This window comes from Aotus nancymaae, unplaced genomic scaffold (assembly GCF_030222135.1).
Source record: "Aotus nancymaae isolate 86718 unplaced genomic scaffold, 86718_ANA_hifiasm-v0.15.2.pri h1tg000036l, whole genome shotgun sequence".
Classification (NCBI taxonomy): Eukaryota; Metazoa; Chordata; class Mammalia; order Primates; family Aotidae; genus Aotus; species Aotus nancymaae.
Genome location: NW_026988450.1, coordinates 47158373 through 47182674, shown reverse-complemented (window position 1 = coordinate 47182674; position 24302 = coordinate 47158373). Strand labels below are relative to the sequence as shown.

At 46.9% G+C, this 24302-nt stretch overlaps 1 protein-coding gene and 1 non-coding gene across 3 annotated transcripts in view; both read left to right on the top strand.

Moving 5' to 3' along the window:
* Positions 1-5467, top strand: part of NIPAL2 (NIPA like domain containing 2) — a 99798-nt gene extending 94331 nt beyond the window's left edge. The window contains exons 10-11 of one of the 2 annotated variants that reach the window (XM_012455808.3): positions 479-573; positions 2200-5467. In XM_012455808.3, the coding sequence (XP_012311231.1) occupies positions 479-573; positions 2200-2312 (208 nt within the window). In that variant the 3' untranslated portion in view covers positions 2313-5467. The remainder of the gene's footprint in view (positions 1-478; positions 574-2199) is intronic. The other variant, XM_021675756.2, reaches the window with a different exon arrangement.
* Positions 2990-3096, top strand: LOC135278142 (U6 spliceosomal RNA). The gene has a single exon (XR_010345699.1). It is a non-coding gene; the product is annotated as a U6 spliceosomal RNA (small nuclear RNA).
* Positions 5468-24302: the final 18835 nt, after the last annotated feature.

Here is a 24302-nt window from a genome sequence, read left to right as displayed (position 1 = left end):
AGGCTATTTTCAGTGTAGGAAACCATCTATCTTGAAAATTCAATTTCATAAGATTTTTGGGCAAGGCCAAACTTCTGAGGTCTGGAAATTATGACTAGTCTTACAGCCAAGGACAACTAGATTTCTTAGAAAATTAAAGAATAAATTATTTTTCACTTGTGTCACATACCAGAAATGGATCTGGGCGTGCATGGGTAGAAAATGAGACAGGATGTCTACCCAAAGGGTTTTGAGCCTCAATTAGCCCCCAGATGGTAAAAACCTGGGACAGAGATCTATTGGAATCTGCCCAAGTCTTGGTTCTGAGTACAAATATTGACTGTGCTAATTAAGACAAGTACTAGGAAGCTTACCATGAGAAACTGGATGAACAAAACTAATGGGATTTATGTCATCATGTAGAATATGGAGCTCAGTTATTTAATACCGTGAGTCTGTTTCAGTGTTCTTGTATTCTTTATTAATATTATCCTTACAGGTGTTTTCTGTCATTCCTTGGTGTGTTTTTGGTCACAAGAAACCGAGAAAAGGAACATCTGCAACAGTCTTATATTGATTTTGGAAATATTCCTGGTAAAATCATATATTCTTTACAGCGGAAAATTTGATCCTTATAAATGAATAATTGTTGGTATTATTTTGGGTGGTGAGTTAATATAAAACATAATTCTTACCCTCAAAAAATGTACATTTAATAATGAAACCAAAGGTGATATTTTAAGTGTAAATGTTACTAATAATTTATTAAATGTCAGTTTTGCACAGAACTGGCGATTGAAAGGAACTGACCATGTTTTCTTGATTTTGAGGATTTCCTTTTTGGGTTTCCTTAAATTGGAAAAGGGTAGAGAAAAGAGTAGCAATGGCTACCAGCAGCAGACCCCTGCTGCTTGGAGTGCCTTGAAGGAACACCCAGGAACAGAAGGGTAGGCAGCTAAGGAACATGTCCTGGGGGAAGCCTGGGGTGGCTTGTGCACTGTGGCTCAGGACGCAAGTAGCTTCTTCCCCCTTCCTCACCCCACCTACCGAGAGAGCAAACATTCGCACTGAGGAATAACTCGCCTAGTCACGTAGACAACAGAAGCCAAGTCCTGGACAAAGGAAACCGTCTGCTGTGTCGCCTCCTCCCCTGCCGGCCCACCCCCAGCACTCTCCAGCTTACTGGGGATGTGGGCAGATCTATAGGTTTCTAGGCAGGAGTGGAGATAGTCTCACAGCTTTCTCCACCGTTCTGTTAGCATCATGCCTGTGAAGCAAAAACTAGGAAAGCCTCATCCCTAAGACTGAGAAATATGGCCCCATGCAATGAATTCTGTGTTCTCTTTGCCATTTGAGCTCTCTTATCTGCCAGAAGCAGTCAATGAAAGAACTGGCATCAGTGGCAAGGGGGCATGTGATAGAAGCCTTGTATGGTTAGAGGTTCTTTGGTAGGAAATAAAGTTTGATTTTTTTTTTTTTTTTTTTTTTTGAGATGGAGTCTTGCTCTGTCACCCAGGCTGGAGTGCAGTGGCGCAATCTCAACTCACTGCAGCCTTCCCCTCCCGGGTTCAAGCAATTCTCGTGTCTCAACCTCCCGAGTAGCTGGGATTACAGGTGTGCCACCACCATACCCGGCTAATTTTTGTATTTTTAGCAGAGATGGGTTTTCACCATGTTGGCCAGGCTGGTCTCGAACTCCTGACTTCAAGTGATTTGCCTGCCTTGGCCTCCCAATGTGCTGGGGTTATGGGCATGAGCCACCATGCCCAGCCTGATTATTTTTAACTCTTATTTTTTATTTCACGGAGCCCAGTGCATAGGCTCAGTAGCAGCCCTAGAAGCCACTATCACAGGCTATTTTTCTATGATATTATATGCATTCGACATGGAAAAGAAGACACAACCCCAGGAAGAGAGGCTTGGAGATGAGTGAATGCTTCATGTGAATCTCTGGGCTAACCCCATCTGATTTCCATGCCCAGCATGTAGATCCCGTGGGGTGGGGCAGTGGCTCTGACATGGACAGCTTTTTTATTCATGTAGCTAGAGACTCTGCGTTCCAGGGGCCTTTTTCTCCTTGACATTCATCTCTTATGTTTAGAGAGTGCCCACATAGTATAAAAGAGAGGCGATAAAATGTGGCCTAGATTGAGAGGAAATTATTAAGACTTATTTTTCTGTAAGACCTCAAAAGATTCTTTATGATTATTATCTCCACAGGGAAACAAATGTTGGACAAAATACAACCAGATTCCAATAGCTTATCCTATGGAACTTTGCCTGATGGAAGTGATGCAACAAAGAGCCAAAGTGGAGAGAAGAAAGAGGTCTAAAATGCCAAGAGGGATGGCTGTTGGCCTGTTATTCAATACCACCTTTTTAAAAAATTGCACATGTTCAATTTGTGTCAGCAGCTCTCTTATAAGCTGACATGTGTTAGCATTCGTCTCAGTCCTTTCCCCCACCTCAGCATCTATGGACAATCGGTGACTTCCTAAGCTCTGACAGTCTAATGTTTCCATGGAATGTGATTTGAAGTGTTCCCCACACCCTGGACCTCTCCCTAGTGATTATCTAACCAGCTACACCTTAATCAGGGCCCGACTGCTCCAGCAGGCATGTTGCACAGAAAGGTACATTTGCAATTTGGCCATAGGTTGCATAGATGCCTTCTCCCACGGGTAGTGTCAATTGCTTCACTTTAAAAAAAGACATTTTAGCCCCATAACCTGACTCCCAAAAGAAAGATTTGAGAGTGCTCATTTTTTTCTAAGACACCATTTATAAGCCTCCCTATAAAAATCTCACCTTTCTAGTCCTAAATTAGAATGGCAAGTCATCTTTTCTGAAAACTCGTGGTATCAAAGTCCTCGTATGAAAATTAAGAGTCTCTTTAAATTAGAATTTATAAATGGCATTCAGTGATGGTGCATGGTGCGTACCTAAATTAAAAGACCTTGACTGATGGGCTTTTTAAATGTAAGAAAGAGGAAGTTTAAGAAGTAGGGCTGTGCTTGCTTCAGTAGCCCATGTACTAAAATAGGAACAATGCAGGGAAGATTAGCACGGCCCCCTCACAAGGCTGACACATAAACGCGTGAAGCGTTAGAGAAACAAAGTAGGACCAATGTGTGTTTATGTTTTACCTAAAAATATAGAATGGTGACATTTTCTTTAGCTGTATGATTCTATTATACTTGAAACTGAAGAAAAATTGAATATCCTGTGTCTTTATTTGTTTTTATAGATCTTATAATTCATCAAGTGGGTTTATATGTTGTATTCTCCATACAAGTCTCAAAAATCACATTTAAATTCTTAGTGATACTTTCACTACACATCATTTCTTCCCAAAGGCATTATCTCAAGCTTTGTAAATTATTCTAGATAAAAGGAGAGTTGTGATTAGAAAACTGAATTTCAGCCATTTAAATCTGTAGACGTAGAACAGAACCTAGTGGTTGAACCTGAGCCTCAGGAAGAAGCCCAGGTGCTCCTGTGCCCTGAATGGCTTTTCCACTCCAGTTCATCACAGATCTCCTGAGACACATTTACAGGCAGAATCCATAATAATATCTGTTATTTATGATCTACCTAATATTTAGAGGAGAAGAAAAGATGTAGCCTTCATTGTAGCCAACGTGAAACAATAAGCCCAATCCTTACTGACATTTCAAAGCCTATGACATGTCTGTCCAATATCATTCCAACCAATGGTCTTGCATTTAACTAGGTTGTTTAACTTGGTGGTATTGATACTGTAACCTTAATGGCTCAGGTCTTTTAGCTTTGTTCTCTGTCATAATCTGCACTCCTGACCAGACTAACCAAACCTGGCAGCAAAGGAAAGAGATTTGAATTGATCACCAACGTATGAAAAATAACCCAAAACCCAGGTCTGGCTCCTAAACTCTAGGTAATAATTCCCACCATTGCAGACAGTGTCCCATGCATTCAGATAAAGCAGCCATAATTTATGGCATATTTTACTGAATAGGTCCAGCATATTGGTACTACAAGGCTCAGCTGAGAAATGTGTCTGGTGCCTTAAACTACAGGTTTCTGGTGACTATTAAAACTGGTTTCAAAGATTGGGAAAACAATTAGATTGAAGCGTTTTGCTTCAGGTAGAACTGCATTCACAGCTAGAGTGCATGAGGTTTTCAGCATTGTAGAATTCCATACAGGCACAAGCATAACACCAGTACTGCAGCGGCCGCCAACAGTTGCATCTATTAAACGTTTTGAGAAATGACATTGGCTTATGCACATTTAAGCAGTCAACAATATTTTAGAAGTCCAGGTAAATATCAGATATATTCAGACCTAGTTTTACTTTCCATATTGCTCCTCCAAAGTAAGGCAAATAGGAGTTTTGGTTGTACTGGCTTGTAAGATTTTTTAAATTACACAGTGCATGACCAAACTAAAGCCAACTCAGTCCTTCCCTTGGCATCGTGAGTTGAGGATCTTTAGCCAACAGTTAGCTCATCTGACTATTTGTCTGGATCAAGGGTCGGCAAAGTTTTCAGTAAAGACCCACAAGTACATATTTTAGAGTTTGTGCTGTCTGTCCCAACAGACAGACATGGTGTCTGTCCCAAGTACCTAACTCCGCCATTGTAGAATGAAAGCAGCTGTAGACAAGATGTAAACAAAAGAGCATGGCTGTATTCCAGTAAAACTTTATTAACAGGCCAGGCACAGTGTCTCATGCCTGTAATCCCAGCACTCTGGAAAGCTGAGACTGGCAGATCATCTGAGGTTAGGAGTTCAGGACCAGCCTAGTCATCATAGTGAAACCTTATCTCTACTAAAAGTATACAAATTAGCCGGGCATGGTGGTGGGTGCCTGGAGTCCCAGCTACTCAGGAGGCTGAGGCAGAAGAATCACTTGAACCTGGGAGGTGGAGGTTACAGTGAGCCAAGATCATGCCATTGCACTCCAGCCTGGGCAACAGAGCAAGACTGTCTCAAAACAAAACAAAACAAAACCAAGTGGCCAGGCTGTGAGCTAAAGTTTGCCAACTCCTGGTCTAGACTCTTCTGCCCTTGCTATGCAGCTTCTTTCCTGTTGATTGGGCATTCAGGGAAGTTTAAAAAGTGACACTCATGGCTCATGACAAATGAGATGCTGTGGGAGTATGGAACCACGGCTTGATATTTGTCTTCTGATATTTTTGCTTATATAAGTTATAAATGGAAGTGATGAGTTCATTCTCAGGGTCCAAGTTTCTCTCTTCTGAAGGCACTGGGTCTTTTGTGAACACCAGTAACTACCTTGGAAGAGCTTCTCCAATCCCACATTCCAAGTCGATAATAGCTTTGGAAATGAGTAACAATGACCTCTCATATAGTAGATTAAAGCAGAGGCCTTTACCATCTGATTATTTTTTGGCTTAAATGTTTGCTTGCCCTGTAACTAGAATGCTTTCCTTACCAGAATCACTTGAAAACAAACACAATAAAAAAAATTCTCAAGCAGTGACCCAGAATGTATTCTTCCCCCGCCTCAATACCCTACACACTCCTAGAGATTCTGTTCTGTTGCAACATAAGAAAGGAAAAGACAGATTTCACAGATGAGTGCCATTTCAGTGCTATGAAAGAGTAATGGTGATAATGTGTAAGTTTGGCTCAGAAGGACGCAGGTGTAATGGTGGACATGACTTAAATGGATAGAAATGTCGAGCCAAGTTCCCTAAGCCAAGAACCCTCTTTGTGCTCCTGTTTCCAAGGATGCAGCTCATCCAGGAATGGTGAGTGTACACACTCAGCCATGCTGAAGGCTGCCTCAGTGCTTGCCAATTTAACAGTGATATGATGGACAAAAACATGAACCTTCCCCACACTCTTCCAGACTGCTTTACTTAAACTCTGTGGCTGGTTATAGAGGTGATCTTTGCACTGGGCAGCTGCAAAGCTAATGCACATGTTTGGCACCAGTGAATGTGAGTCCTTTAGTGAGGTTGCTAGATAAACACCACACATTTTGAACTATTAGAACAAAATCTCAAAATTGAACCCAACATGATTGTGTAGGGAATTTAGAGGCTGCTTCTAATCGTTAGACTCATCAACAGTCTGGCTCTTATTATGACCATCTTGAAGTAAAAAAATAAAATAAAATTCCACACATACACAGTTTTAATGCAAATATAGACCAGTCTTGGGCTATTAAACCTAGCATTTTAGCAATTGTGGTAAATGCAGGGAAGAGCCTTCCCACCCAGGAATTTTTGAGTCTGTTTCCTTTCTCACCAGCCTCAGGGTACCACACAACATGATGTCCGGTGCCAGGAAAGCAAATCAGTTACAGGAGTTGCGGCCCATTCAAGGCAGCTTTTCGTTTTTTTCTTGAGAGGGAGGAAACTCCTCCTTTAATGTTGGTCCTTATTGAGAGTTAATGAGTCCCAACCACAGTGTAAAAGACAATATCAATCCCAATATCAAATAAATGTGGTGTTTCGGGGTGCACCCTGCTGAGCCAGGCACTGCCAAGAGTTTCACAGAGTTCCAGTCAAGATGTAAGATAGTCTCCATGTTCCAGGAAAGAATCTCCTTCCCAGGGAGCTGGCAACTGCACAGCCAAGAAGGAGCCCTCCATTCCTGGTGGGACCAGCACGCATGGACTAAAGCCACTTTGCACATTTGAGCTGCTGCTATCCAAACACGAGCCAGTCCTTCCAGTGTGCACGCATCCCGCTTTCAGAGCCTTTCCCTCATAGTTCTAATCTGAAAACCAACCTCAGAAATGTCCTGAGGCTTGGGCTCTACTCCCTCTATCCAAAGCACCTCACCTAAACCTTCTAAACACTGTACATGAACAAGGAGATAAATCAACTCAAGAACTCTTGACCCAGGGACTCGAAGCCTGGGTTATTTGCCTGATTATAGACTACGAGCTCAATTTACATGTCTCAAACTTAGCAAATGTTCATTAATTCACTCAAACATAATTGATCACCTACAGTTTTCAATGTAACACACGTGTTTGTTTTTATAATAGACTTTATTTTGTAGAGCAGCTTTAGGTTCACAGCAAAATTCAGCAGAAGGTACAGAGAACTGGCACCTGCTTCCTGCCCCTACACATGCACAGCCTCCCCTATTAGCAACATCTCCCACCAGAGCGGTACATTTGTTACAATCAGTGAACCCACGTTGGCACATCTTATCACCCAAAGTCCCTAGTTTACATTAGGGTTCACTCTTGCTGCTATACGTTCTACAGGTTCGGACAAATGTACGATGACATGTACCCATCATTATAGTATCATTCAGATCAGTTTCCAAAACCTCTGTGCTCTGCCTGTTCATCCCTTCCTCCCTGCAGGCCCCGGCAACCAGTGATCTTTTTACTGTCTCTCAAATTTTGCCTTTTCCAGAATGTCATATGTTGAAATCATACAGTATGTAGCTTTTTCAGATTGGCTTCTTTCACTTAGTAACATGGATTTAAGATTCCTCCATTGCCATTCATGCTTAGCTGCTCATCTCATTTCTTTTGAGTGCTGAATAGTATTCCATTGTCTGGAGGTACCACAGTTTATTTGCCTGTTCATCTACTTGGTTGGACAAGTAGATGAATATATGTCATCTTGGAAGGACATCTTGCAATTGCAAAAAGCTTCCAAGTTATTGCAATTTAAGGTTATTGGGAATATGATGATGAATTAGACCAGCTCTTTGGGAGTTGTCTATCTAGTCAGATAAACCACAGCTATCATTCATTGAGCCCGTACTGTGTGCCAGGGAGTGTGCTAATCTTTTACTTGTGTTACTCATTTAATCCTTACAATTCTCTGTTAGAGAGATCCCAGTCCCCACTTTACAGATTAGCAAACCATGATAAGAGGCAGGGCAAGGACTAGAGTAAGTCAAGAGAGGCCCAAGGGACACAATTTAAGGAAGGTCATGAAAATCTGACTTGCAGGGTGGTGAGAGGGCCCTGAGAATGAGTGCCTCTTTAAATGTCATGTCCTAGGGGCCTCACTGTGTTCCAGTCCTGGCAAGAGGAGTTAAGTGAAGGAGTTAAGGAGTTAAGTGAAGGAGTTAAGCTGGCAAGTGGTGGAGCTGGTATTTGAACCCAGGACAGCTAACTCTGTAACCCACACTCTTAGCACAAGTGGCAAAGTACCTACACTGTGCAACAGAATGTCAAAAATACCTTAAGAGACTTAAAGAGCATGGGAGCTCGGAGGAGAGAAAGGTCTAGGGCACAGTCTTCAAAGGGATTTGGGATTGTAGTGGGTTAAATGGTGGCCCCTGAAACAATACATCCATCTCCTAAACCCTGGAACCTGTGAATGTGACCATATTTGGAAAAAAGTTCTTTGCAAAAGGAATTAAGGATTTTGAGATGAAAGCAACCTGGATTACCTGGGTGGCATCTAAAGCCAGTGGTAAGTGTCCTTATAAGAGACAGAAGAAAAGACAAAACATGGAAAGGGTCCCGTGAAGCTAGAAGCAGAGACTGGAGTCCTGAAATCACAAGCCAAGGCAGGCCTGGAGCCATCAGAAACTGGAGGAGATGAGGCAGGACTTTCCCCAGCACCTTCCGAGGGAGCACAGCCCTGACCACTCCTTCATTTCAGACTTCTGACCTCCTTAGTGGTGATTTACTGTGGAAACTCTAGGAAACTAAAATAGGGACTGACCTGGTCTTTGAAGCACATGTAGAATTTGGACATAAAGGGAAGCCCCATGAGCAAAGAAGAAACTGAACAGTTCAAGCCTGGTAAACGTCTATAACATGGGGTCACATGAAGAGGAAGGCAGCTCGGTAAGGCTAGAAAAGCAGGTTAGAAGGCCCTGAGTGGCCAGCTATGACACAGATTTAAGAGTTCAGGCTTGATTGTATTAACTCGATTGTATCAACTAAGTGTATTAACTTCATTTCCGGGGATGCTGACTGGACTTATGAGCATGATCAGTATCTTCCCAAAAACTCACCTACCCATGCACACTGGCAAATAACCACTCAAAAACAACAATAATAAAACTCACCTATCAGAATTTAAGGACATTCCTCCATATCTTCCTTAGGCATTCACTATCAATATAAGATAGCATAAAAGATATTCAAGAAATAATGACTGAACTCCACTTTCACATTTGCAGCTCATCGCATCCTACCAGAAACGATCAAGCATAGCAGGGCCATGAGCTGGACAGTGACCTCTGAGTTGGCCTCAAGCAAAACAGCTGTACCCAGAGAAGTATGTACTGGGCCACCCAGAATCTCACTCTGCATGGAGACAGTCAAGGAGTTAGGAGTGGGAGCTGATGCTGGAAGGCTTCCCAGAGAGATATAAAGGTACAAGGGGACCACAGAGGGCCTTGGCAAGCCAACATTAATAGTATACAGGAAGAGGGAATCATGAGAGTAAATGAGCTAAGAGCCAAATCCGTTCGCAGAGACAAGGGAAGTTAGAAAATACTGCAAGGAAAACAGAGACTCAGAGAGAGGTGACCAGGAGCACAAAGACCAGGACGTATTGCAGGTGTAAGTTCATGGCACACTTAAAGTAACAGCCAAGTCCCTCCAGCTGGCTGGAGAGACTCTTCCTAGCCACCAAACAGCCTGAGTTCCATGGGAGTCATTGGGTTTCCAGAAGACAATAGTTAGATGGGGCTGTTGGCACCAGACAGGGAAGCGATGAGCTCATTTGAGAAATACTTCATGAAAACCAGGAGGCCATCATTTCCAGTATTCACATGCCAGTATTCATCATTTCCAGTATTCATCATTTCCAGTATTTCCAGTGCAGGACTATTCAGTGAGAGTCTATAGTGGCATGGGACAACCTTCAGATAGAAGACGGAAGAAAGTGGGCCCAAGAAAATGATCAGGAGTCCCTGGTGGATCCCAGGCCTAATCTTAATGAGCAATATACCCTTGTTGTTTCTTAAAGGTACGTAGAGTAATCCCAATGCATGGTCATTGACTGATGGCTGAGGCATCTGCTGAGTGAGAGTGAGAGAGAGACAGTGTGTGTGTGTGTGTTGGGGGTGGGGCACAGTGATGCATAAAAAGATGTTGAGGGAGCAAGGGACATAATGGGAACCCTGTCAGCGTGGAGAGAAAGGTCAGCTCCCTCAGTCACAGACAGGATAAGAACAGGGAGCACAACAGCAAACGAGCTGTTTAAACACCTCCTTCTTGACTCTCTGTCCACCTAGGAGTGCAAATCTGAGCAGGTGGCTCTTAGGGCAAAACCCGAGAAATGAACTGAGTTGGGGGAGGAGAGGCACCTCCAAGTAGCACAACCCCCATCCCCCCGGCTCTCACCACCCCCAAGCTAGGAACTCCTGCGCCGGGCTGCGGCTCCGCTGCTGTGCCTTGGGGAACCCACATGGAGCCTGGTATGCGATGGCCACCTTTCTCCTTTGGCTTCGGGGTCTCGGGGTGACAGCCTGGGACACTGACTGCTGTCCAGGCACGACAGGGCCCACCCCGCTTCTCAGCCACTAACAGGAAAACAGGATTCTGCAGGAGAGGACAGAAATCTGTCACCTGGGGCACAGGGCTTGCCTTGCTGGCCTTTCCACGGGCCTTCTCTAAAGCAAACCACCTGTTTCCTGCCCGGCGTGGGCCTCAGCCTTCCAAGGTCTCTGCAAAAAAGAAACGTGTCCAAACCACTGCTGAGGAATGACAGTCTTGGCACTGCCTCCAGTTATATTTGTTGTTCACTAAGGAGTTTTGTGGAATCCAGACTCATTTTACACTGAAACAAGGGAAAGTAAAGACAGCACCAAATAAAAATAGCTTCCCAGCGTTTCCTGTTTACTCAGCTCTGCGGGCTCTCCGTGGCCTGGGGGCTTCGCTGGCGTCTGCACAGAAAGTCCCTCTCCAAAGACACTGCAGGTGACAATTAGCTTTCTCCTTCTGTGTTTCTATTTCTCTTCCTTGTGTTCCATGGACATTTTGTTTGGGGGTTTGTTGGATTAACTCCCAAATCTTCTCTAGCCCTTTCTAGAGGGAGACAAGGTTGCGGGGTGCTTCTCTGCCTTCCACGGCCCCACCATCTCACAAAGTAGAGCTAATTATGTCTGGCCTGCTGGGCCTCAGAAGGAGGATGTAGGAGAAAGAGTAGGTGACATAAATATAAAAGGACTGTGGAGAGAGGGGACCTGGCCAGGCACAGTGGCTCATGCCTATAATCCCAGCACTTTGGGAGGCCAAAGCAGGAGGATCACTTGAGTCCAGGAGTTCAAGATCAGCCTGCGCAACATAGGGAGACCCCATATATACAAAAAAAAATTTTTTTTTAATTACCCAGGCATGGTGGCACAGGTGTGCCTGTGGTCCCAGCTACTCAGGAGGCTGAGATGGGAGGATCCTGTAAGCCTGGGAGGTCGAGGCTGCAGAGAGCTAGGATCTTGCCACTGCACTGCAGCCTGAGCAACAGAGCAAGATCTTGTCTCAAAATAACAACAAACAACACCAAAAATGTGGGTGCTTAGGCCTGGCACAAAGATTTCACATCCTCCTTCAGAATAATGTTCAGGAGAGAACAGAATTGACGGCAAAGACACAGGTTACAAGACAGAAAAAGCCCGTCCTACGGAAGAGCAGAGGTGTCCCAGACATCAAACCTAACGGAGCTGTGTGTGACTCTAAGATTTTTCTTAAAACCACAGAGACATCAAACACGTTTGGGAGAGGTCTGTCTGAGCAGCAAGCTATTCCTGGGTGGGCCAGGAGTGACGGGTCTGCGCTGCAAATTGGTGTTTGGCCCTGCGCGCAGCCCACGTGCTGCACATGTTTTCTCGGTCCAGAAGCAATGGGAGCAGCCTCACTTTCCCGACTGAGTTTTGCACCACAACAATAAAGTTAATAATGGAAAAAACATATCCCATGGCCAGGAACGCTCTCAGCAAGCACAGCAGAGCGTTGGATCTACCATCTATCAACAGAAACTGCTGAGAGCAAAGCAAAGCTTGTTAACTGATTTTTTATGAATGATTGAAACAGCAAAGCAGATTTGATTTCCATAATATGAAAATTGACAATTTCATAAATAGATCTCTAAAACTATCAGGATGAAAACCATCCTATTCTTGACAGGAAGAGAGGTGAAGGGAAGCCACAAAAAAGCCAAACTGACACGCTGCTATCGGGGACCTCTTTGTGGGTTGAATTGGGTCCCCCCACATCCAAAATAAACATCAAGTCCTGACCCCCACTACCTCAGAATGTGACCTTATTTGGAACTAGAATCTTTACAGAGGTGAGCAAGTTAAATACGAGGCCATTAGTGAGTGCGCCCTGACCACTCCAGCTGGTGTCCATAGAAAAAAGGGAAACCCGGACATAGAGACATACAGAGGTTACGGCGAAGACACGGTGAGACACTGTCAACAAGCTAAGGGACATCTGTGACTACCGGAAGCCAGCAGAGAGGCATGAAACAATCTTCCTCGAGGGTCTCAAAAGGACCAACCCTACCGACACCTTGATGTTGGACTTCTAGGCTCCAGACTGTGAGACAACAAATTTCTGTTAAGTCTCCTGGTTGATGGTGCTTTCTTCCAGAGGATGTAGCAAGCTCGTACAAGGACTTTCGGCTCCTTTGCTCCCAGAGGCTGACACCCTGCTCTGTTTGGAGAATGTGCCATGGTGCGAACCTTGCTGGGAAGCAGACCACCACCCCCTGCCCCCATGTAGCTATGAAAGCTAAAAGGCAAGATTTCCCTCTCCCCAACCCCTGGCAGATGATGCTCCATTCCAGGGCACTGGGGCTAGAGCACGGGGCAGTTTTGAATGGATTCTTTCATCACCAGCAAAGGTGGCTCCTAACTTCTAGCTGTAATAGTGCCAGGATGCCACCCAGCATTTGCCAGAAGCCTGACCTTGGCCATGCGTCTGGCCATTTGATTTCACTTGGTTCCTTCCCCTTTTCCAAGCCCAATCCTACAGACTTCCCATGGATTCTGTAAGCGCCTCAGCAAACAAGGACATCAATGCAAATCGATAAAAAGCTGAGCATCCCTCGCACCTTGTCCGGCATTTTCCACCCCTTGACCGTGACATCCTAATTTCAGTGCAAACAAAAGCAAGCTCCCCACATTTACCCTCTGTCTTTTCTCCAGCCACCACCAAACTACCTCTGTTCACAGCACCCCGGGGCTTCCTGACCACCATGAGACTGGTCCTGTACAACCGCCACTTCCCCTTTTTTCCAGGCCCCCAGCAGCCACCCTTGCATCAGGTCCTCCCACCTCAAACACCACCCCAGTCCACACACCGGTCTGAGCCATTGTCTGCACCTCAGATTCCCATGCATGCTGGTGAGGACAGAGAGTCCTGGAGAGAGAACGTCCTGATCCTCCCCTCACCATGCATTTCCCCTGCTCCTGCTCCTGGCCTCATCATCTGTTCACCTGCACTCCACTGGAGTGGGCCCTCCTTCAAAGCCCATCTCTAATATAGATAGAGTTTTATAATGCTTCTTTTTAAAACAGGATCTTGCTCTGTCACCCAGGCCGGAATACAGTGGTACAATCTTAGCTCACTGCAGTCTCAACCTCCTGGGCTCAAGTGATCCTCCCACTTCAGCCTCCCAAGCAGCTGAGACCACAGGTGAAGGCCACTGTGCCCTGCTAATGTTGGTTTGGTTTTATTTTTTTGTAGCAAAAGGGTTTTATTATGTTTCCCAGGCTGGTCTCAAACTCTTGGGCTCAAGCAATCCACCCATTTTGGCCTCCCAGGGTGCTGGGATTACAGGTGTAAGCCACCGCGCCTGGCCAGTTTTGTGATCCTTCTCAGCCAGAGGTGCTCCTTCCCACCTTCCAATCCCCTTTACGTTTTTGGAACTCAGTATCTTCCATGTTGAGTTATGGTCATCTCCATGCTCTCCTGGTTCCTGCTATCCAATTGCCACTATCTACGGGACAGGATTTGCCCTGGACTTCTTCAGCTCCACTGCCACCACAGCCGCCTCTCAGTGATGATCACTAACAGCCCCCACCTGATTATTCGGTAGAAAAACCCCAGTCAAAAGACTAGACACGATTCAGCCTCCATGACCTCTCTGCCCAGAAGGCCTCCTCCTTGCTCCCTCCTTCCTTCTCTCCAGCCTCACTGCTTCCTCCCTGTTCCCTGAACACACCAGGCACACTCCTGCCTCAGGACCTTTGCATAGGGTAAGTCCCTCAGCTTCTTTAAGTTTTTGCTCAAATGCCACCTTCTTGAGGAGGTCAGCCCTGATCTCCTTATTTATAATATTGCAACCCAACCCTCCTCCACCCAGTACCCCGAGTCCTGTTGCCCTGCTTTCTCAACGTAGAAGAGATCACCTTCTAGAATACTGAATGATATTTTATTTTATTTTGAGATGGAGTTTTGCTCTAGTTGCCCAGTCTGCTGGAGTGCAATGGCACAAACTGGGCTCACTGCAACCTCCGCCTCCTGGGTTCAAGCAATTCTCCTGCCTCAGCCTCCCGAGTAGCTGGGATTACAGGTGCGCCACCATGCCCAGCTAATTTTGTATTTCTAGTAGAGATGGGGTTTCTCCATATTGGTCAGACTGGTCTCAAACTCCCAACCTCAGGTGAACTGCCCGCCTCAGCCTCCCAAAGTGCTGGGATTACAGGCGTGAGCCACCGTGCCCGGCCTGAATAATTTTTTATTATGTTTATTGATCATTGTCTGCCTCCCCATCCCCACCTGCCACAAAGTGAGCCCCTCAAGAACAGGGATCTTGATCTGTTATACTTACTGATGTATCCTGGGTGCCTGGTACGTGGGAGAGACCCAGTAAATATTTGTTACATACACAAATCTCTGAATTCTGCATATGCCTGACTGTGACAGTCACTAGATTCCCAAATCATGCTACTTTTCTTTTTAAGCCTAGCTGCCTGGTTGCTTGGCTGCTCTTCCCTGCGCTGCCATGGAAACCAACAGCCTAGGGACAGGTTGCTTTTCATGAAGTCAGGCAACGAGCATCACACCCATGGACCTGCACCATGCCCTCCATAGCCAGAGGACAGGACGCTCCGGCCAGTTAGCTGGAAGTGTAGGAGTGTGAATGGACCTGGGGCCAGCACCCGCCTCAGCTCAGGCAGTCTCAGGATCCCCTCACAGTGAGCGGTGGAGGCTCCCAGGAGGACTCACCCCTGACTGACGGATGCCCACACAGACCACACATTCTGTTCTCAGGGGAGGCCCAAGTCAGAATGTTCCCATTGCCTCCCACAGCCACTGTCTTTCTATCCTCAATAATAGCAGGCATTTATGGGGCACCTACTATGGATGAGGTACTTTGCATATATTACCTCCAATCCTGGTGACACTGCAAAGTCCTAATTATTATGATTTTCACGCTTGAGGGAACTGAGGCTCAGGGGGGCTAATCAGCTTTGCCTTGGGTCACAGAGCAAGTCGGTGAAGGAGGTAGATTGGAATCTAGGCGCCGAAGGGTATAGCCTTTTCCCACACCAAGAGCTCCCACCTGCACTGCTGTGATTGTCTCAGACCCTGTGCCTGAAGAAGGGCAAATAGAAGGCAAGCGGTGGGGGCAGAAATCATTGCAGAAATTCAGAGTGTGCACGTCACATGCATGCACACGCGCACACACACAGATCAATGACATGGACCCGACAACGCTGTAACATCAGAGTAGGTTTCTGAAGGAGGGGGAGCTCTAAGCTCTCTCTGGAGGTCTTTAAAAAATAACAACAAATAAAAGATAATTCCATCTCACTGGAATGACGTAGGTGTGGTCGTGTCTAACAGCAGAGATCAGCTGACCCGTGATGGTCCCGTTTAGCTTTATGACTATGATAAACCATTACTGAGCAAGCGGACTAGCTACTTGGAGTATTGCTAAATCTGTTTTTCATAATGTCACCATCCCAGGACCAAACCCTGCCTCATCACTGCAATAAAGGTTCATCATCGCTGGAGAAAGAGCACTGGGTCACAGAGGGCAGAGGTGGGGAAGAGGGGACAGCTTGTTTGTTCTCAAGCATGGGGATTCATGAGTCATAGTCTGGCTCAGACACGGGTGAAGAGCTTCAAGCTTTATCTCAGCTGAGGTCTGAAGAATAAAGATGAAAACAATGGAAAGGAGACCATGTCAGAGCAGTGAGGACAACAGCCGTGCTTGAAAACTTCTCAGCAACAGTACATGGGGCTTTGTCAGGGTTGGCATGCACCCAACTGTGTAAAGTCCACATTGCAGACACACCAAGACACCCCTCGCAGGTGTCTAAGATTGCCAGGCAATGTTTGTCTCAGGCTGTCTCCACAAGTGGCCAAGCGCCTACTATGTGACTCAGGTGGTAAACATTAAATTGAAGTGCCACCAAGGGCCAAAACTCTGGTCAGCACTGGAGAAGTAGGAGGGGCCTGCAGGGGAGAACAGAGCCTGGCAGCCACCCCCAAGGAGTTGCCAGACCAAAGGTGATGACATGAGAAGTGACCAGAGGAGATGGGTGTGAAGGGATCTCAGAAAGCAGTGACATCTCAGAAAGGGATCTCGGAAAGTGTCCACATGTAAGCGTCTAGGGCATTAGGCCAGCTGGCCCAGGTCCGCAGACCCTACTAGTGTTGACAGCTCTCATCACCTTCTGCACCCACCAGAATCCAGGCCTTTCTGTATCAAACGAGAAGGGTGGAGTTCATGCTAGGCAAAAGAATATCGAGAATGGGCAGGAGACACCCCGGCTTCTGTGTCTGCGTGGGCTCTCAGGTGGGTGAGAGCCATCTCCAGGGGTGCCTCTTCATGGAAAGACAGGGTTAGCTGGGTCCCACAGCAGTGTGCATGGGCAAAGAGGTGACACAGGTGTTCCAGAGGTGGGGGGAGATGGTATCTTTGCTGTCCCTGCACAAAATCTGCACTTTGCCAGCTCCCTGGGAGAAGGGGATTTAGGAGCACCCACATGAGTTCTCACACAAGGGACTCCAGCAGTGAGGCCCTGGTGAGGCTGCTCCAAATGACTCTCAGAGAGTGGATGTCAGGGATGAGAGAGGCCCAGCCTGGCACACCTGCACATCTGAATGCCCACACACTTGCAAACCTGCCACCTCCAACCCTTGCCAAGGGCCTCCTGTATAAATACACCCAAGACTCCATGGGCAGGGGAAGAGGGGAAGGCCCCATGTGAGCAGATGGGGACTGGAACTTTAGGCCCCTGTCTGCATCTAACAGGAGACATTAGGGTAAAGGAGACACAGGAAGAATGTGCTCTGCCACAAAACACTGTGACCAAGACTCCACCATGGTCCCAGCTCACTGCGAGTAAATACCCAAGTACCACATCTTACCCCCACCCTGCCCTGTGACCCCAGTCCCTGCTGCTCTGGTACTCGCTCCCAGTGCTCCAGCCACACAGGCCTTTCGCCAGCACTGGAGAACTCCTGGATGCTCCCACGGCAGGGTTTCTGCTCAAACCACACCTCTGCCTGAGACATTCTTCCCCCAGGAATCACAGGACTCTCAGGCCTCACCTCGGCCAGGCTTTCCTCATGTCGCCTGCTCAGAGGCCTTCCCGACTCACTCACTAACACGGCAGCCACTCCCTGACTCTTGCTCTCCACCTTCTCTTTTTTATTATTTTTCACAGTACCCTTTGCCCTCAAATATTCAACTTCAGTATATTTGGCTTATTTTTTGTCTATTGTAAGTTCCCTGAGGGCAGAATTATTAGCCGTTGCCGTCTCTCCAGTGCTTACCATCGTGTCTGATAGCTGGTACTTGCATGCACATTGTTGAATGAATGAATGAACAGATGGACAAATGAGTGAATGAATGAGAGAAAGGGAGAAGACACTGTGCCTGTCCTCAAGGCCTTTGCTCTCTGGTTGAGTAGATCTGTTTGCTTAGAATAACTTAGGAGCAAAATAAGTTCAGTGGTCATAAAAGATTTCAAAAGTTTTTTCAGCTCTTCTCCCCTCCAGATTCTAAGCAGGATATTACATCTAACCCAGTTCTTTTTTTTCTCCCTCAAAACAATCATGGAAACCATGACTGAAAATCTGAAGGGATTTGGGAGGAAACTCATCTGTTGCATTGCGGTCCTCACCCCAACCAGCCTGGCCTGGGGGCCAGAACGAATGCTGACAGCAAGCAGAGCCAACTGTGCTGACAATGCCAAGTGCTGGGCAGGGACTGAGGAATCCAGGCACGGGGAGTGGGGAGTGACACCAAGGCTGCCAAAGCAGGGGCCAGGCAGGGGGCACCCACACAGAGCACATACAGCAGCAAGACGACTGTCACCCACTCTCAGACCACACTGCCCCGCCTTACTCTGGGAGTGGGCAGCTCAATTCTGGAAGGGTCTTGATATCTGAAATTCTATTAGAGTTGCTGTCTGTCTTAGCTAATGTTGCATAACAAGTCACACCAATACTCAGAGACTTCAACAATAAGCACTGATTATCTCTCCTGGTTTCTGTAGGTCAGGAATTCAGGGACAGCTGGGCTGGGCAGCTCTGGCTCAAAGTCACTCATGAAGTTGTAGTTGGATGACAGTTAAGGTTACAATCATCTCAAGGCTGGACCAGGGCTGGAGGCTCCCCTCCCACCCTCCCAAGGCGGCTCACTCACATGGCGGCAGATTGGTGCTGGCTGTTGACCCGTGCGCATCCGTGGGGGTCCCTCCACAGGGCTGCTTGAGTGTCCTCATGGGAAGGCAGCTGGTTTCCTCCAGAGCAGCTGATTCAAGGGGCATGTCAGAAGTGACAATGCCTTTTTGCCTTAGCCTTGGAGGTCATCACTTTCACTCCCATCATATCCTATTCATCACACAGGCCAGCCCAGATTCAATGTGGAAAGGGGCTGCATCCCCGATGCAGGGTGTGAATCCCGGAAGTGAGGATCACTAGGAAAGTGTGTGTTTGGGGGCCCATTACCTCACACTGTCTTTTATGACATCAAGTCACTGCCACAGTTGGGGTGCAAGGGCCTTGGGGAGACGTAGCTACTAAATCTTATCAATCCAATTCACATCTTATTGGGACTGACTCCCCGACACCATCCTTTCCAACTAGGTTTTGTCTCTCTTCCCCCATCCCACTCCAGCCTCCCACCCCTACCCAGCCCCCACCCCCACCACAGGCAGCAGAGGAAATCAAAAAGGAGAGTAAAATGACATGGCAGGGAAAGTGAGGTGGAGGCTGGGAAGGGAAGTGAGAGGAAAAGCCAAATGCAGGTCTTCTTCCCTCTACACTCAGGGCTCCTGCTGAATTCACCTATTGAACAAACATTAATTGCACCAACAATATGCTAGGGACTGAGTAGTAACCCAGATTTCCCACCCTAAATGTATTCTGTATGGCCTACATCCTCATGGAAGTATTTTCTAAGGTCCACCAGGAGCACAGAGGAAGAAGAGCATAAAGTCTGTGCTGGGGAAGATTGGGAGGGCTTCACAGAGGAGGGGCCACTGCATACAACATGAATGAGGCTTCCCAGCCCTTGTACAGTCAGAGAGACAGGAAGAGGCTGAACATCTTACTCCCTGTCACAGGGAGGAGTTTCACAGCCTGATCTTCTGCCCTCAGCACCCAAACAGCACATCCCACAGACTGTCATGCTCAACACAGCTCTCTGGCCATGGCAAGGAGACAAGGCTGGAGCTGTGGAACCAACACCGCCATTTACCAACATGAAGCCCAGGACTACAGGCCGGCAGCTTCCTATCCTGTCACAGAAGTAATCAGAGGGAGAAGCCCTGGCAGTATGCTCACCCAACCCCGTCTAGGCAAGTAGCCCTCGCTCACGGGAATCCTCCCAAAGGCTCAGGTCCAGTCTCTCTGACTAGATGTTCAAGGCAGTTCCTCTTACCATGAGAATTCTAAGAGTTATTACACAGTGTTTGTCTTTTTAACTGGCTTATTTCATCTTGCTTTACATCCTCCAGGTTCGTGCATGTGGCAGCATGCGTCAGAATGTCCTTCCTTCTTAAAGGCAAGTAATATTCTATTACATGTATATGCCATGTTTTGCTTCTCCATCGGTCCATCAGATAGACATGTGGGTTATGTCCACCTATTGGCTATTGAAAATAATGCTATGAACGTGGGTGTACAAATACCTCTTTGAGACTCTGCTTTCAATTGTTTTGGGTGTATACCCAGAAATGGAATTGCTGGATCAGATGATAATTCTATTTGTACTTTTTTGAAGAACCACCATGCTGTTTTCTGTAATCGTTATTATAGTTATTAACAATTTAATGATCAGTGAACAGCAGCCATCCTGCAAAGCCCTATCCCTCATTCCAAGTCTTTCTTATCTGCTCTCATTGTCTGAGGCAATACCCCAACAGAAAGCCTTCATTTGCTGGCACTCAGTGTTGTTGTTACACATTAACCCCCCAAATTACACATATTTCACAGATGAAAATCCTGAGTTGCCCTGATGAAAGGGAAATTGCCAAGAGCAATAGAGTGAAATGTCAGAACTCGAGACGAATCCAAGCAGCCAAGCTTCTCATCTCCCCCCAGGAGCTGTGGTTCAAAGCCTGGGTTAGAATTGGGACTTGCAGGCCAGGCATGGTGGCTCACGCCTGTAATCTCAACACTTTGGGAGGCCGAAACAGGCGGATCACCTGATGTCAGGAGTTCGAGACCAGCCTGGCCAACATGGTGAAATTCCATCCCTACTAAAAATACAAAATTAGTCAGGCATGGCGGCAGGTGCCTGTAGTCTCAGCTACTTGGGAGGCTGAGGCAGGAGAATTGCCTGAACCTGGGAGGTGGAGGTAGCAGTGAGCCAAAATCATGCCACTGCACTCCAGCCTGGGTGACAGAGCAAGACTCTATCTCAAAAAAAAAAAAGGAAAAAAAAGAATTGGGACTTGCAAAACTGTGTCACCTATATCATGTGACTTAAACTCCCTTTGCCTCAGTTTCTCATCCAGAATATGAATCTAATGATGCTGATTTGGGAGTCACTTAAGGATTAAGTTAGGTAACTGCCAGTCTGCCTGGGATGCCTTAACTAAATACCACAGGCTAGGTGGCTTAAACAAAAGAAATGTATTTCTCACAGTTCTGGAGGCTGGCAAGTCCAAGATCAAGATCAAGGTGTCAGCAAGGTGGGTTTCATTCTGAGGCCTCTTCTCTTGGCTTACAGGAGGCCACCATCTGGCTGTGTGTTCATATGACCTCTTCTTTGTGCTTACATGGGGGGTGGGGGAGACAGCAAGCTCTCTGTTATCTTTTAAGGGCACTAATCCCATCCTGAGGGCCCCATCCTGACAATGTCATCTAACCCTACTGCCCTCCAAAAGGCTCTACCTCCAAATACAATATGCCATCACATGGGGAGCTGGGCTTCCTATGAATTCTTGGGGGCATACTGAGTCTACAACAGTCCATAACTTACCGGAGGAGTTTCCATGTGCTGGCTACGCTAACTGCTTTCCCCCATCCCAGGCTCACAGGGCAGCGCTAGGCAACAGAGCTTTGTGGCTAACAGCAGGGGCTCAGAAACTAACTCCCTAACATATAGTAAGTGCTTAACAAATAGTTGCTATTACTTGCTCCACTTTGCAGATGAAGAAACTGAGCTTTAAAAAAATCAAGAAACTTGCCGGAGGGGTAAGCTGGGCTCCCTGATTCCCGGTTCCCTTGGGAGAGCCCTTGGTACAGTTCTTCACACAAGGTAGACACTCTGAAGGACAAGGCTGGCTGATGACAGTTACAATGTTTCCTTCTCGTTCAAGCAGCTGGCCCTGCTGCGGCTGCCTGAATTCCAAGGGCAGACCCCAGAGGGACAAACCCCAGTCCCCACCTCCCCTCTTTAAATTCTTATCTCAGACTCTGATCCTTCCTTGCTCCAGTCAGCCATGGCCCCAGTGCAAGATGCAGCTTCCCAAACAGCTGACATGGGGCCTTCTGATGGCCTAGGAGATGGCGAATGTCATGGCAGGAAGAGGCGCCAAGGTTGGCTCCAGCCTCCCTCCCAACCTTTTCATTGACTTCTGGAGTCAGCTGCACGCTGCAGCACTCCCTGGACAGCTCCTGGATGCCTTCATGTATGTTCTTCTCAGGTCCACAGGAGTAAATCCTACCCCATTTCCAAGACCTCCTTTGGAGACTTCTGAATCACTCCCCATTAACTCCACCTCCCCTGCCCATCTCTGCAGCATTTCCCACTTTCCTCTGGCTTACAGATATTAAGGCACATGTGCTCTCTCTCTTGCCAAACTGCAAGCTCCCTGCAGGCAGAAACTACAAGAACATTGGGAGCTGAGCATCTGGAGAGGCACCAGGCCCACAGGAGTCACTCCATGAATGTTGATCAAATTGCGTTGAACTGTTGAAGTGAAATCCAAAACTCCCAGGGAACCTCATTCTCCCTGACGAGGACCAGAAGGGCCCCAGCAAAAGGACACTCACTCTGGGTATCCCTGGAGAGACAGAACGCGAGATCAATCAATACCAGGGGTTGCCAATCTTTGCTGTTTTCCTCTTTCTTTTTGTTAAGTCACGTTTATTGTTACAATTGGTCCAAATATTTTAATTCCCACACAAATGTGTCACCTCCAGTCTCCACAATGTCATAATGTCATCAAGTAACCTCCCCGAAGTCGCATTTAACCTCCTTGGCGGCATCAACACCCACACAGCTGCGGCGCCACAAAGCAGCGGTGAGGCAGTGGGTGTATCATCCCCTCTGCCTGCCTCTCTTGTTTCTATATATATGCAAAATAGTTACAAGAAATAAAACAGTTGTCTCTGGCTCTCAGGCTAAATCTTGCAAAGATTATGTCTCGCTGCTTTCTATGTGAACCACCCAAGAACTGCTTGTCTCCCAAAGTCTATTATCCTCAAAAAACAGAGAGAACATTATCATCTCTTCTTTGTTGCCATAGCTTTTGCCTGCTAAGTTTTCTCCCAAAACATAATTTTTTTCAGGCCTAAGCATACAACTTTGCCAATAATGGTGAAAAAAACTCTAAAGAAATGCAGCCCTTCTCACCCTGGGATTATTTTGCACGTGTTTTTGTTGGACATATGATGTTCTACAGGCTGTGTGTGTCTATGTAGGTCACTGTGATATTACTTGTGTTGGGGCATGATTGATAGGTATGCACACTTGTGTATGCACATGTATGTGGATACGTACTGAGACCAGCTCAGCCATAGAGACCCCCACCCAGGCAGTGCTGAAGGAATTAAGAAGCAGACACCCAGATAGAACAGCAAAGTGGGATTATCTGGGGGAACCAACAGCCTTCCGAGCTGAGAGCCTCAGAGGGCTGACAGCATTCCAGGCTGAAGGCCTCGAGCAGACGCTGACCCACATTAGTTATTCTCTCTGAACAGGTGATTATTATTAACAAACAGGTGTTCTGTGTTTTCTCATAGAACCAAGATAAACTAGGTAGGCAGCTGGTGCCTGCTTACCACTGATCAAGGAAAAACTAGAAAGTATTCTCCACGAGGGAGCCACGGGGGCCGGGTCACATGTCCCACGCTTAAAGAATTGTTTTAACCAGTGTATGACACACATATGCTGTCTTGCTACTTTAGAAGGCCCAAGTAGTTTTCCACTTGGGGTGGGGGGGGCGCGGGGGAGGGCTACTGGGTTTTCCTTGCCATTGTTCTTCTTACTAAACAATTTACTTTATACACTCAGCATTTCTCAACAGATATGTGTGCATTTGTGGATGTGGGCAGGGAGGCACAGGTGGGTCTAGTCTTGTGGCAGAGTTGGACGGCGCTCACCCACTATGCCTGTGCTTCCTATGCTTCTCAGCCCCCCTTGTCTTTATACTGGAGCAATATGGCTAGTTTTGGCCAGTGGATTGTGAACAGAAGTGACTCTGGCCAGGGCAACTTAGTGCCCGCATGCCCTTGTAGTGGCAGCTGTCATGAACTAAATGTTTGCCTCCCCTAAAATTCACACACTGGAGCCCTAATCTGTGATTCGATGGTATTTGGAGGTGGGGCCTTTGGCAGGTAATTAGGTGTAGGTGAGGTCATGAGGGTAGGGCCCCATGATGAGATTAGTGGGTAGAGCCCATGATGGGATTAGTGCCCTTGTAAAACAAGAAAGAAAGACTAGAGGCCAGGAATGGTGACTAACACCTGTTATCCCAGCACTTTGGGAGGCTGAGGCTGGTGGATCATGAGGTCAGAAGTTCGAGACCAGCCTGACCAACAATGGTGAAACCCCATCTCTACTAAAAATACAAAAATTAGCTGGGCATGGTGGCACGTGCCTGTAATCCCAACTACTCAGGAGGCTGAGGCAGGAGAATCGCTTGAATCTGGGAGACGGAGGTTGCAGTGAGCCGAGAACGCACCACTAGTACAGTCCAGCCTGGACTACAGAGGAGATTCCATCTCAAAAAAA